The sequence below is a fragment of the Zingiber officinale genome, chromosome 11B, assembly GCF_018446385.1.
Source record: "Zingiber officinale cultivar Zhangliang chromosome 11B, Zo_v1.1, whole genome shotgun sequence".
Taxonomy (NCBI): Eukaryota; Viridiplantae; Streptophyta; class Magnoliopsida; order Zingiberales; family Zingiberaceae; genus Zingiber; species Zingiber officinale.
The window spans coordinates 88,325,227-88,339,648 of record NC_056007.1 but is presented as its reverse complement, the minus strand read 5'-3'; the positions used below and the strand labels follow the sequence as shown (position 1 = coordinate 88,339,648).

At 39.0% G+C, this 14,422-nt stretch overlaps 1 protein-coding gene and 2 pseudogenes across 1 annotated transcript; all 3 read right to left on the bottom strand.

The window, feature by feature from the left end:
• Positions 1–3,033: 3,033 nt before the first annotated feature.
• LOC122034764 (UPF0496 protein At3g19330-like) lies at positions 3,034–4,738 on the bottom strand. The gene is made up of 2 exons (XM_042594106.1): positions 4,613–4,738; positions 3,034–4,548 (listed from the first exon to the last, which is right to left on the bottom strand). The coding sequence occupies exons 1-2, from the start codon at positions 4,713–4,715 to the stop codon at positions 3,341–3,343; spliced, it is 1,311 nt and encodes a 436-aa protein (XP_042450040.1). The 5' UTR covers positions 4,716–4,738; the 3' UTR covers positions 3,034–3,340.
• Positions 4,739–6,569: 1,831 nt separating this feature from the next.
• Positions 6,570–8,414, bottom strand: LOC122034176 (annotated as a pseudogene).
• A 391-nt stretch (positions 8,415–8,805) lies between these two features.
• On the bottom strand, positions 8,806–14,021 carry LOC122034175 (annotated as a pseudogene).
• Between the last annotated feature and the right edge of the window lie 401 nt (positions 14,022–14,422).

Genomic DNA, 14,422 nt, shown 5'->3' with positions numbered 1-14,422 from the left:
ACCACTGCCTGAAATCATCTTTTCAGGTTCTCTGGTGATTACTTTTGGATCCCAGCTGCCAAAGGAACATGAAGGGGGACTGGCAATAGCAAAGTGAATTTTCACTTTCCAGTTCATTCTTCTTGATTTTGTGTGTTGGGTTTTCCAAGGCGGTCTTGCTGTCCTTTGGTGCAGGTCGTTGTCTCGATTAGCTGTCGGTGGAGCTAGGGCGAATACAGCTGTCTTGGATTGGTCCACTGGTAGGACTGTAAACCAATAAGTAAGTTTTGTGGTGTTGAAATTAAATTAAGTTGAACCTAAAATGAACTAAGTTAAGATTTTGAAATGTTTGTCTTAGTTTTTTTTCTTCTACCGAGTTTAAGTTTGATTATTTTAGATATTTTCGAGTTCTCAATTTAAATTTATTTAATTATTTAAAATTTTTATATTTTAAATTTGTTTGATTAGTTATTGAACTAGTCAATCTTGGTTGTTGTTGTTGATTAGTTATTGAACTTGGTTACTAAGAATATAAATTTATTTATTCATTTTAAATTCTAAACATTATTCACAAATTTCGTTCATAAACATGGTTCAAGAATATTAAATGAAATGAACACATGTATTCAAGTTTGTTTGTTTAGTTTAACGAGTTATTTAAAAAATGTGAAATTGTCACATCAGCGGCCTTCCTAAAGTCGGTCCTATAGTTATGGAAGGAGGTAAATGCAGGTACACAGCTGAAAGCGCATAGTCGGGACATTAACCTCAGACAACGAAATCATACACCCCCAGCTGTGCTACGCCCTGGGGACAAACGAGTTATTCAAACTTATACATTTAATTGATCTGGTATATTGAACGAATATAAATAAATTTTTACATAGTTGAATACTAAATTTATTTACAAACATTTAATTCATTTCTAGCCTTATCCACTAGATCTAAAATTCATAGAACTTTTTATTATTTTTCAGATAATAAGAAATATGCGTATTTTATAACCCATAGATAGCACAATATGACCTGATTAGGGTAAATTTGTGCCAATCAAGTTGCGTTGAGCAAAGCCCAAGTCGTGCCAAGCTTATTACGTTGAGACACAACGAATCAGAATTAGTTATAACGGTTTCGCAAGGAAAAAAACAGATGTATTGATTGATTAGTATTTCTAACACTCTTTCAATCCTTCTTAGCCAGGGTTTATAACCAGCAGCGTAGTCTAGAGGCTAGCCGGTCGTAGCCAAGAGGCTGCGACCAACCAAGCTGCAGTTTCGCTACCAGAGACTGAGACCGACTTGGCTGCGACCGGCGACCGAGACAGACCTAGCCACGATCACAACCGAGATCGACCTGGCCACGACCAGCAGCCGTGGCTGATCGTTATTGTCATCTATTGCACCGGTTGCCTTCGAATCAGCATTAGCAGCATAATAGCTAATCTTTCTAAAAAAGCCGGTAATCATTCTCTTTTCCCCCTAACTCACTGATTGTTGGCTCAACTGTATTACTAATATGTAGCAAAAGTAATGCCAAAGTCCTAGATCATTGCTTGAAGAAATCCAAATTAATACTAAACATTAGCACATGATCATTACATTCATATTCTTTATTCACAACCTTTGCCAGCAGCAATTGTTTCCAGAACATTGATCAATGTGGAAGTGTTGGGTAGGCTCAAACAATTTATCTCTCAACTAGCTACTAGATTTTAACCTTCCACCATTTCAAACAAAACAAACTTTAATCGAATGAACCTCTTCCCTCAGTTAAAGGAAAGGCACAAGCAACTAGGCATATAATTGATGAACACAATCTGCCTATCATATATATAAACAGAGAGCTACTTTTCCCCCTCCCGATCTAACATCCACCCCTCTTCTTCTCCCCTCTCTCCCTGCCAAATGACGCATGTAGTCCCCTCCTCTTTTTTTTTTTCCTTTTTTTTTATTTCATTTAATTTTTATTTAGTTTTAATTTTTTAATTAATTTTATTTAAAAATAACTCTCAGTATATTTTAAATTTTCTTTTTTAATTAATTTAATTTATTATTTTTTATCAATACTTATTTTTTCAGTTTTATATAAATTTTATTTAGTTTTTATTTTTTAATTAATTTAATTTATTAATTTATTTAGTTTTATTTTTTTATTAATTTTGTTTATTATTTTTCATTAATACTTATATTTTTTTAAATTTTATTTAAGTTTTATTTTTAATTAATTTTATTTATTATTTTTTTAATATTTATTTCTTTAATCAATTTTATTTATTATTATTGTTATCAAATTTTTTTAATTTTATATAATTTTTAAATTACTCATTTCCTGTATATTACCTTCCTAATTTGACACTTAAATTATCCTCATCCAACTATTGATACATGTCATAATCTTCTCTCCCTTTAAATCATCCCTCCCTCCAACCATTGACATGGTTGGAGGATGGGTAATTTAAAAAGGGTGAGAGATTCTGACATGTGTTATATGTCAATGATTGGAGGGAAGGATAATTTAAAGGGAGAGAAGATTATGACATGTGTCAAGGGGTAATTTAAGTATCAAATTAGAAAAATAATTTACAGGAAAAGAGTAATTTAAAAATTATATAAAATAAAAAAATTTAAAAAATTTGATAATAATAATAATAAACAAAATTAATTAAAGAAATAAAACTAAATAAATATTAAAAAATAATAAATAAAACTTAAATAAAATTTAAAAAATATAAGTATTAATGAAAAATAATAAATAAAATTAATTAAAAAATAAAACTAAATTAATTAATAAATATATATAAGTATTAATGAAAAATAATAAATAAAATTGATTAAAAAATTAAAATTAAATAGAAATTTAAAAATATATAAGTATGAATGAAAAAATTAATAAATTAAATTAAATTTAAAAATAAAACTAAAAAAAATCAAAAAAAAAATCAAAAAAGATAGAGGGGCAGAACAGACATTTAAAGGGGAGAGAGAGAGAGAGGGGGGAGGAGAGGTGCGCGTGTCAGGGAGGGGGGAAAAGCAATTTACATATAAACATCTCATTTCCCATTTCTGGACTTACAAGACTACCAATGCATATAGAAGCAGGCATTCAAAGTTCTACATCTGCAAACAAACATAAGAAAAGAGATAACATCACAGTCGAAGCTAGCCAGGCACAAAAGGAGCCATGGCAGAATCAGCAACATGACTGCTGCATTGTTTCAATCTATTTCCATTAGTCGATTGTGTTCGATGGACAATGGAGTTCGTTCCACTGATTTAATTAAAAAAAAAAGGGTTCAATGAGCTCACCTCAGATCCTGCGAATTTGCTCAAAATCAAGAAAAAGGAATGCTGCAGAGATTAGTTTAAGGAGGCGGTCGCCGTTGCTGGATCTGCCTGAGAAGGAGCGACCTGGCACGGTTAACAGCCGCTAAGAAGAGGCAAATGTGCTCTTCCAGGTCCTCGAGTTGGCGGAGGAAGGTGTAAAGGTTTCTGCGGAGCTGACGTGCTACCTCCACGATTAGATGTTGCTGCTGATCCCTCCCACCACTCTCCAGCCCCAGCCGCACCAGCTCGCGGTCACTCTCCACGTTCGCGTGCAGTCTCGCCACCAGGCGTTCAATCGTATCTAGGTCGGTGTTCAGCGCGTAAGCCCCCCTCGAGGCAGCGTCCAACTGGGCCATGTCGCGCCGTGTCCTCCGTCTCGGTCTCGCCGGCGAATCCCTCGTCGGGAGGCAACCGCCGAGGAGGAAGGAGGGCCCGGCCATGAGCACGACCAATGCGTGGGTTGCCAGGAACACTCCGGTGACGGCGAGGCTGACTGTGGAGATGATTAAGCAGGCGCCGGATGCTTGGGCGGAGCGGCGCAGTAGCCGGCGCCTCTGGCGGGCCTTCAGGAGGCGGAGTTCAAGCTGCTTCTTCAGATCTGCGAAGCGGCCCCGCATGAGCTGGAAGCTGCGTGTATCGCCGGAAGGGGGCGGAAAAGGGTTTCCAAGACGGTCGAATTGAAGGAGAATGTCGAAGGCCCGGTCGCACTGGGCGTCCGTCAGGCGGGCGCGACGGCTATCGGCGGAGGAAATCAGATCGATCAGCTCTTCGATTGGGGCATAGAGGGAGTAAGCGCGGCCGACAGCTCGGCGGAGGGAGATGCAGTAGCGAGACGAATGCTCGCTGCTCTGGAAGTAGTCATCAACGAGTCGGGTGAGGTGATCGGGTGTCACGCCACGAAGTGTTTCCTCGACGGAGGCTCGGTCTGGATCGAGGACGCGCGAGATCAAGCCGGCCGACGAGGGCGTCTCCGCCGAGTCACTAGCCTCTACCTCCTCCGAATCCCCTTCTCCCCCCTCGGAACGGTGGCGATGGATCTTGTACCATATCTCCTTATAGGAACTCGTGTTGACGGCGAGCATGTACTCTCCGCTGAGGTTGATGGTGGGTGAGGCGGCTGAAGACGCTGCTGCTGATGTCGTCGGGAGACAGCACTCCGAGAGCCGGCTGAGATCTCTACGCCGCTGCCTGTTCTCTCCATTGATCCTATCGAACCCGTCACATTCTTCATTCTCCTCACCGGAGCCTGTAACAAGCTTATGAGAAGGAAGGGATGGATTATCGACAATGTAGATGATCAGTGTTTCTACCTGAAGGTGCTGGGACTGGAGCAGATGAGGAAGCCGGTGGCGGCGGGTGCCCTGCTCTTCTGGATCTGCCGCCGCCGCCGCCGCCGCCGCCTAAGCAACGCATGGAGGAAGGCGAGAGAAAAAGAAGCGGCCGTGAATTAGTAAAGACGAAGAAAGTTATCTATTTTGAAAATATATATTAAAAATTATTATTATTATTTTATAATTTAAGTATATAATTTTTAAGATATAATTAATTTTGAAAGTGATTAATACGATCTTATAAAAATATAAAAACTTATTATCGATCAAGAATAAATTAAATTTATTATCTATCATCAGAATAAATTAAAAATTATAATAATAATCACATAGCAATCCAAACTTGTTAGGATGCTTCAATGTACACACATTGTGGAAGCCATACAACTTGCCAAAAAGAAAGGCAAAAATTAAATGGGCACTATCTTTGTGTTTTGTCTCATTTAAAGTAATCTATACAAAATACTCTTGTATTATCTTATCATTCGACCATATATAAACTAGTAACTAGCTTCAACAATTGTAAAAGTTAATATCTAATTTCTACATGTAGAATCTAACAACTAGTTTCTGCACTATATTATCTAATCATTCAAATCGTCTATAACAATTACTCTATATTATTTTAATTTTACTTATTTCAATGATAATTTTGTTAGAACAACATTTTAACGAACAAAATAAATAATTAGAATTCCAAGACACTTATTACATTTCAAATGAATATTATTTGATCACAATCGACCGTGCAGAGCTAGCATGTAGCTTCTATAACATACAAAAGCTAGTTGTTAGCTTTTACAATGACGACTTTATATCATTTTGACTTTGCTTTTTTAAGTGATAACTTGATTAAAATAATATTTTAATGAACAAATTAAAGGATGACACTACATGACACTTATTACATTTCAATGAACATAATCTAATCATAATTGAGCATCTTCTACACGTTATAAAAGCTAACTGATAACTGCTACACGTTGTAGAAACTACATGCTAACTTCATAATCGTGATGAATCTAGGAGTATTTTTGAGATAAAATCACAAGAGTGACGCTCGTTTAACCTTTTTTTAATATAAAAAAGAATGTTAATATGATGTTTTTGTTAATTTGAGATGCTATTTTGATTTTTTACATTTTTACAATACAACTAATTTTAAAAGTGATGGATCCGGCATTACAAAAATTTATCATGGATGACCAAAGTAAATCGAGAATCACAATTAATCACATTGCAATCAGCAACTTATTGGGATACTTCAACGCACACATTGTGGAAGCCATCAGAAAAGAAAGAGTGAACCATTCGTTTAACTGAGTCAAATAGATAGCTAGGGCCCAATATACACACCCTGAATTATTATTAGTCACTCCATTCTAATTACAGAAAGGTACTTCCAAGTACAAACACTATGAGAAAATCAACAAGTCAACTGACTCCATCTGCCAGAGCAAGCAAAATTGTTAGCATTTCCTTCTACTCAAGGTGGTGGCTTGTGTTACCTTTGTGATGACAGACAAAGGAATGATAGCCTTATGGCCTTGGTTACCATAGAGACCGATTCTTCAGAAACTAACAGAGGTGCTATTTATAATGGCATTTAGCACAAAAGTTAGGCTCTGTTGCTGTCCACTCGCGATAAAGAATTGTGTCGGAGCGACTGAAAGGGAAACTCCACAAGGAGAACTCCATAAGGGAAACTCCATAAGGAGAACTCAAATGGTGACAACTAGTTGAAAGCTAAAAGAAAACAATCTTCCAGTTTGATCATATCCTAGAGTTAGCTACTAAAGCAATTAGTAAACTAAAAATATATAAAAGAATTCAAAACAATGAGGTTGCCTTATGTTGTATATGTATTCGAATAGTGGATAGTTTGTATAGAGGGTGGACAAGTTAATATAGTTGGAACATCATATCTTGATCATACTCATACTAAAATAGCAACAATATTTGGTTGTTGAACAGTAATAATACCTTGAAAGTCAGTTGAATCAGTTCCTAATGAGCTCCAAGCACCCCATATTAGATTACCGAGAGCTATAAGATTAGGTTTCATGATATCAGCATCAGCTAGTGATGTGTCTTCTGGATCTGGTCCTCTAGCAGAATAGTACATCACTTTGGGGGCAGAATTATTGCTATAGTTAGCCTTAAGACCACCTAATATGTTTGCAGTGCCACCAAACTTGATAATGGCCTTTGAGGTTTCGTCTCTCACTAAGGTACTATTATAGTAATTCAGAAACATCTGGACAGAAAAACACAAACAAATAATCACTAAAAGAACTAGAAACAATAACATGACAGAAAAGATTTACTAAATTAGAGCTCAAATCACATGGAGGTTTCTGTTTAGTCATCGGTATCAAGAACTTTTTGTTACATTGCCACAAAAATATAAACTCAATATTCCTGAATCTGTACTGATACCTTGGAGTCATGTGTAGATGGTATTACCATGCCAGGCATATTCATAGGAGTTAGGTTAAGACGAAACCCGCTGACAAATGGATCCATGTAGAATATAACTCCAATTGCGCTGACATTTTTAGCTGTCTCCAGGGCTTGCTTTATAGAGGATAGGCCCAGAATGAATCTGATAGAATAACTGCAGATCAATATTTTGCCATCAGTCAGATCTTCGTTTAGATAATTAGAATCTTGGCATTCTCCTGAATACTCCTTCACTTCGGTTGTGCCATTTTCAGAGCATGAATAGCAGCAATAAGATGATACATTGAACCATTGTCTGTTCCACCTACAGAAGGCAAACAACGATAGGGATGATCAGTTGATGTATCAGTGAAAGAAACCAAGTCACAATGAAATTATCTCAAGGAAGAAAAAATAATGCTCACGAGCAAGTCCAATTCCTGAGATTGTTAGATTGTTGCCAAGCACTAGACAGTTTTTGTATTCCCTATCATGAGCAGAAGCACCCACAGTGAATATCCAAGGGCTGAAGGAAGATACACTCTTAGGTGATGGTCCGACATTCCCTGCTGCTTGCACAACAAATATTCCAGATTTTATAGTCGAGAGCAATGACATATCTATAGGATTGAAAAAGGTCGCTAGCCCAAAAGGACGCCTGTTTGGCGTGATCGATAAGCTTATAATGTCAACACCATCTTGAGCTGCTTGAAGTTGCATGCCACACAAGTTACTATACAACAAATTGCTGTTCTATGGGATCAAATAAATAAGGAAATGTTTCTACCCATGAACTGACCAACCCCCTCCCAAAATGCTAAATTTTATTAAATTCTGCACTGGATTTCTTATGCCATAACCTTCCAACATGATGACAATTTATTGCTATTTCAAAGCTACTCAAGTCAAGTATCTTATTTGTGGAGCTCAAATTCAATCTTTCCCTCCTTAACTTTTATTTTGATCACAATCAAGTTACAGAAATATATCAATTTAGATGACAGAAACTGGGTTGTTGTTAAATAAATATAGAATAATTTAATCAAATAGAAGAAAAAAACTTATGTCATTTGATTTGTGGAATAACTGATGCATTTTCACCTGGTCAATTGCAGCAACAACGTCAGTAGCAAAACCTCCAAAGCTTTTGTAGAGAGCTTTATAAATAGCTATGCTGTAAAAAAAAATCATCATCAGGTCAATAGTAAATAGAACGACACATTCTAAAAGATTAACACTTATTTAGTATTTCGACTTACTATGCACGAGAGGCCATTCCACTGGCATTTCCAAAATGATATCCAAACACATTCACAGGAACTTCATGGTTGCCAGCAATTTAAGCAATGTGCCTGTATGCATAGTGAAAACATTCATTGCATAAGTAAAATCTAAACTTGAAAGACAAAAGCATGCTACTGAAAGAGATTGTGCAGGAAAAATCATCCAATGTGAGAGTTGCAACTTTCTTAAAGAATAATGTCCTCGAAAAGTACTTACGAATCATGGGGTAGTCAGGGCATAATTTCTTGGTCCCTGTGCACCTCTTCCTATTGTGCACTAACTTCTCCAGCTACCGTGATTTACCTCCCTCGTGAAGACCTTGGGCGTGGTGCGGCGGGGGTGCTGGGGGCGAGCGATATCGCTTTTTTTGTCACTCGTTTGTTGATACCGGAGGCTTATGACCTCTCACTTTTCCTGTAAGAAACTCTCTCCAACATTTTAATGTTTCAGTGAGGGAGGAGGCACTCTAGTACTGCAAACGTCGTAGCAATGCATGGATTTATCAAACTAGAAACTGAATAGGACGTCGTCATTCTGCAATTCGAATCTAAGTATGCAAAAGAAGATTACTAATCACTGTTCTCCTCAAATATTAATCTTGTCATCCGTTAGATTCAAATTAGTTTCATGGTGGTAAAAGATGAATACGTTCGTCGTTGACCCTCCGATGCTTAAGTCAGTCACCGGAATAGTGGAAGAAAGTGGAGCAACAGTAACTTTAGCGCAAACAATGAATCACACGTACCTCCGTTGGTGATGGACTCTTCATAATATAGAGTCATGGTGGGCGACATGCACGCTCCTTGAGGCGTGGACACGTTCTCCAATATGTCTTATGAAGGGACATGTCATGGCTAATAAGATAGTATAAGCTTTCGTCGTACGATCCGTCTGTTGTTTATGTTGGTGCAATATCCCTTAGGTTAAGGTTGACTGAGTTGACCAAGCTTGAGTCTTGGTCATAGTTTCGATGTTTGACAATACATGTAGACACATGGACAATGCAGGTGCAGTTGTTCATATGGGGAGATTCTGATCAGGGACTGATCAGTATGAATGAAGAAGAGTCAAGTAGGTCAAAAGTGACCGGATACCTGACTGGAAAGTCTTAGTGAGTGAAGCTAGGCAGAAGGAAATCCTGGTGAGTGAAGCCAGGTGAAAGTCCTAGTGAGTGAAGCTAGGCAGATGGAAAGTCCTAGTGAGTGAAGCTAGGCAGAAGGAAATCATGGTGAGTGAAGCCAGGTGAAAGTCCTAGTGAGTGAAGCTAGGCAGATGGAAAGTCCTAGTGAGTGAAGCTAGGCAGAATGGAAGTCCTGGTGAATGAAGCCAGGTGAAAGTCCTAGTGAGTGAAGCTAGGCAGATGGAAAGTCCTAGTGAGTGAAGCTAGGCAGAAGGCAAGGGAAAATCCAGATGGATCAAGGATAATCGGACATTTGGTGTTGGGAAGTCCAAGTAGGTCAAGGGAGTGACCGGATACTTAGCACGAAGAGAAAAGTCCAAGTGGGTCAAAGGGATTGACCGGACACTTGGTGGGAAGTCCTAGCAGGTCAAAGGAGTGACCAGATGCTAGGCATGATGTACCAACAGGTCAAGGTTGACCGGATGTTGGTTTGAGAGGCTTGGGACTTGGTTTTGGGCAAAAACCAAGAGCTGGATCGATCCAGGCCTTTCCCAGCGAACAGAGAGTCTCTGGATCGATCAGTGGATCGATCCAGAGGTCCCAATCGATCAGTGGATCGATTGAGACGCTGCTGCTTCGCGCGATAAGCGCTGGATCAATCCATGGATCGATCCAGGCGTTTTTCCAGAGCACAGAGGCGCTCTGGATCGATCGGTGGATCGATCCAAAGCCTCCCCGATCGATTGGGAATAATCGAATCGATCGGGATCCGACCGTTGCGTCGTATTTGAGCCGCAGGCGAGCGTTGTCTTCGGCATCTCTTCACCAATTCATTTCAGACCTTCACCAGCTTCTCCACAGCTCTTCTCAAGCTCGAGATCGCCAGTTCTTGAAGGCTCTTGGAAGTTCTTCCAAGTCAAGAGGCGGATCAAAGCAAGAAGAAGAAACTAGGGTTAGGGTTTTTGCTCTTATTGTAAGCTTGTAAGCTTGTATTTCATTACCTTTCCCTTTCTTCTTGTATTGAGTCTTGTAGGGCTTCTCCGCCCTTGGTAGTTACCATAAAGGAGAGTTTTATTAGTGGAGGGTGTGTGTGTAGGTGTGGATTCTTGGACTAGTCACCTCTTGTGAGGTGGATACCAAGTAAACCAACCTTGTTAGCGTTGTGTGGTTTGTTTCTGTATTTTCCGCTGCACATCTTGAAGAAACAAGCAACGACGAGCATCTAGCATGCGACGAGCTATTCACCCCCCCTCTAGCTACTTCTCGGTCCCAACAGTTTATACCTGGTGTCAGCGGTACCACCTCCCATAAGGATATCGAGGGATACGACAATGGTCTCATTGCTTGGCCGAGTGAGGTAGCTGCTTGGCCGGGACACTTCCGCTCTGCTGACCTCAACTGCTCTTCTCTGCGGTGACTGAGTGTAGTAGCGTACCTCTCCCGTTTGGACAAACTCTCCGATCTTCTTAGTGTCCTGTTGCTCCATACTGAGTGTCTGATTGTCTTACTGTAGTATCCAAGCTAGATTGCTGGCCCGCTCAGACATGTCTCCCACCAGTCTGACACTGACTGTCCCAACCGACCATTGTAATCGTCCTTCGTTTGACCCTTTGACACCTTGACGTTGACCACCTTAACTTTGACCTCTATTTTAGTAGTCGACCCGTGTAAGGTGAGCCTCCCTATATCGCCGCATCAACCACCATGAACACTTTCCCATTTATCCAAAGGGTGGAAAACTTCCATAGGTTGGGCATGTCTCTCTAGGTTCAGAGGGGTCGTTTGGTTCTTTCCTAGGAATAGGAATCAGAATGAGAATCATTGTATTGTGGAATGAGAATGAGTATGAGCATGAATATCACTCTTAAAAGCAATGTTTGGTTAGTTGTATATCTTCTATCGGAATAAATCAAAGTTTTCTTTTTTACCCTTAAATGAAAATAAGAGAAAAAATTAGATGTGAGAGAAATATGAATGTGAGAGAATAATATGATGAAAGAGAATTATGAGAGAGAACGTATTATGAGAGAGAAAGTGTGATAAGAAAGAATGAAGAGAGAGAAAGTGTGATGAGAGAAAATGAAAAAAGAGAGTGTGATTGAAGAGAGCATGATGAGAGAAAATATGATGTGAGAGAAAGTATGATAGGAGAGGATGAAGAGAGAGAAAATATAGTGAGAAAAAAATGAGGAGAGAGAGTGTGATGAGAGAGATTGAGGAGAGAGAAAGTATGATGAGAGAGAAAGTGTGTTGAGGAAAAAATGAGTAAGTGTGATAAGAGAGATTGATGAGAGAGAAAGTGTGATGAGAGAGAAAATGTGTTGAGGAAAAAAGGAGGAAGTGTGGCAAGAGAGATTGAGGAGAGAGAAAGTATAATGAGAGAGAAAGTGTGATGAGAAAAAAGAGAAAAGTGAGTGTGATGGGAGAGATTGAGGAGAGAGAAAGTGTGATGAGGAACAAAAGAAGGAAGAGAGTGCGATGGAAGAGATTGAGGAGAGAGAAAGTATGATGAGAGAGAAAGTGTAATGAGAAAAAAAAAGGAAAGAGAGTGTGATAGGAGAGATTAAGGAGAGAGAAAGTGTGTGATAAAATGATGAGAGAGAAACTATGATGAGAGAGAAAATATAATGAGAGAGAATAAGGAGAGATAAGTGATATGAAAGAAAAAATAAATAAATATATTTTGATATTTGATATTAATTGAGAAAATTTTAGTTTTAAGTCAAGGGTATTTTTGGAATAAGGGAATATTTTGATTGATGAAAATAGGGTAATGGCTCATTGAAGGGGAGGTACATGGGAATGAGTCATTACCCAATTTTAAGGATTCATTCCCTTATTTATATTCCTATTCCTATAATCCAAACATTAACAATGAGAATCAATGATTCTCATTCCCATTCCCCACTCCAATTAGCCTAAACCAAACGCCCCCTCAGTGTTATTTCAATATTTTTCAAAGGTCCAAATGTTATTCGCGGTTCTATCCCTATCTACTATAGGGATTTTTTCCTCTGAATAAGGTGCGTAACTACAAGATACTAGGTTTTTGGACTTTCTATTGCGAGCGCTTTTTGATTATCCAAGTGGTTGGTGGGAAATTTTCGTGGGGCCAGGTCGATCGTCCCAGATTCAATATTACCTGGTTCAACATTACGTGCAATAGAAGGATGACAAATTGTCATCCATACATTCGTAGTTCGTTTCCCAGCTACTGTGCACTTGTAGAGATTTTTCCTCCAAATGAGGTCTGCAACGACGGGATACTGGACTTCTGGACCACCACAAGCGCTTCTCAATTTACCCCGTCGACCGATAGAAAATCACCTCATATTTAGTGTTACCAGATTCAACATTCAACCGTCCAAATGCGCTTTTGTGATGAGGAGGGACAACTGAAAGTGGTGTCTTGTTGGGAGAAGCCGTCAGGGTGGAGGTTGTTCCACTGCTGAGTCTGGGTGGTGCTTTTGTTTGGTAATGGCAGAAGCTGCGAGAGCGTTGTGGTTGTGGTGCCCGTGAGTTTTGTCCGTGTCATAGAATTTGTAGTGTTCTACTCCTCTCCGCACTTCAATTTATTGTTCGATCGGACAAAGGGACAAAAGCAAAGGGATAAAGAATCCAGTTCCAACACAGAATTCCTTTGATGATTAGCTGCACAAGAGCTATTTGATATCTGACAACCCGCTACTAGCATTTTTATGTTTCTAATCACAACAAGGATTATCATAGCCAAATTTGTCTGATAATTTTTTCTAATTGTTGGATACATAAACAAGGGATTTTATGATCAGGAATTGAGTCAATTCACAGCCTCCTTTGCCACATTATTGATAACATAAAACATACATAGAACAATCACCAAATCCTCACAACCCAACTAGAACAAACATAGACATACACTTTTAGAGATTCAGGAAGCCTCAAACTCTCCTTTCTCTTTATCCTCTTCATACTCCTCAGCAGTAGCGTCTTGATACTGCTGATATTCGGCAACCAAATCATTCATATTGCTTTCTGCCTCAGTGAATTCCATCTCATCCATTCCTTCACCAGTATACCAGTGAAGGAAGGCCTTCCTCCTAAACATAAGACTGAACTGTTCACTAACCCGCCTGAACATGCCATTCAAATTCCCTATAAATGTTGATGACATCTTCAGCCCTTTGGGCGGGATGTCACACACATTAGATTTTGACATTGTTTGGAATCCACTCTACAAAGTAGGAGGAATTTTTGTTTTGGACATTGAGGATCTGTCCATCCACTTCCTTGGTGCTCATCTTTCCATGGAACATGGCTGAAGCAGTAAGATACCGGCCATGGCGTGGATCAGTAGCGCACATCATGTTCTTAGCATCCCACATCTGCTGCGTCAGCTCTGGCACAGTTAGTGCACGGTACTGCTGTGATCCTCTTGAGGTCAAGGGTGCAAAGCCAACCCTGAAGATATGAAGCCGAGGAAAAGGGATCAAATTGACTGCATTTTCTCAGGTCTGAGTTCAGCTGACCAGGGAATCTTAAACAGCATGTGACACCGCTCATGGTAGCAGAGATAAGGTGATTCAAGTCACCAACTGGCACATATAAACACCATAGAGAATATCAGAATGCAACCAAGAGAGGATGATAAAAATAACCATACAATTCACAGGCTACTGCCAAAGAAATAGCTATTTAATCAAACTTTGTTTTTTCAAAATTTTGCTTATATAATTACCTCAGTTTGAATAACTTAACACTAATAAGAACAATATGATACATATCTCTTATCACATCAATTGAATTAGTAGACAATCAATATCCATCTAAAAGGAAGAAAATAAGATATGTGAACCTATAGATCTCTATATCTACAAATTCAGAAACTTACTTTCTTGAACGAAAGATGAAATAAATATGGCTACTAAATTGTGCTCACTAGAGAACCTACACAGTGAAACTTT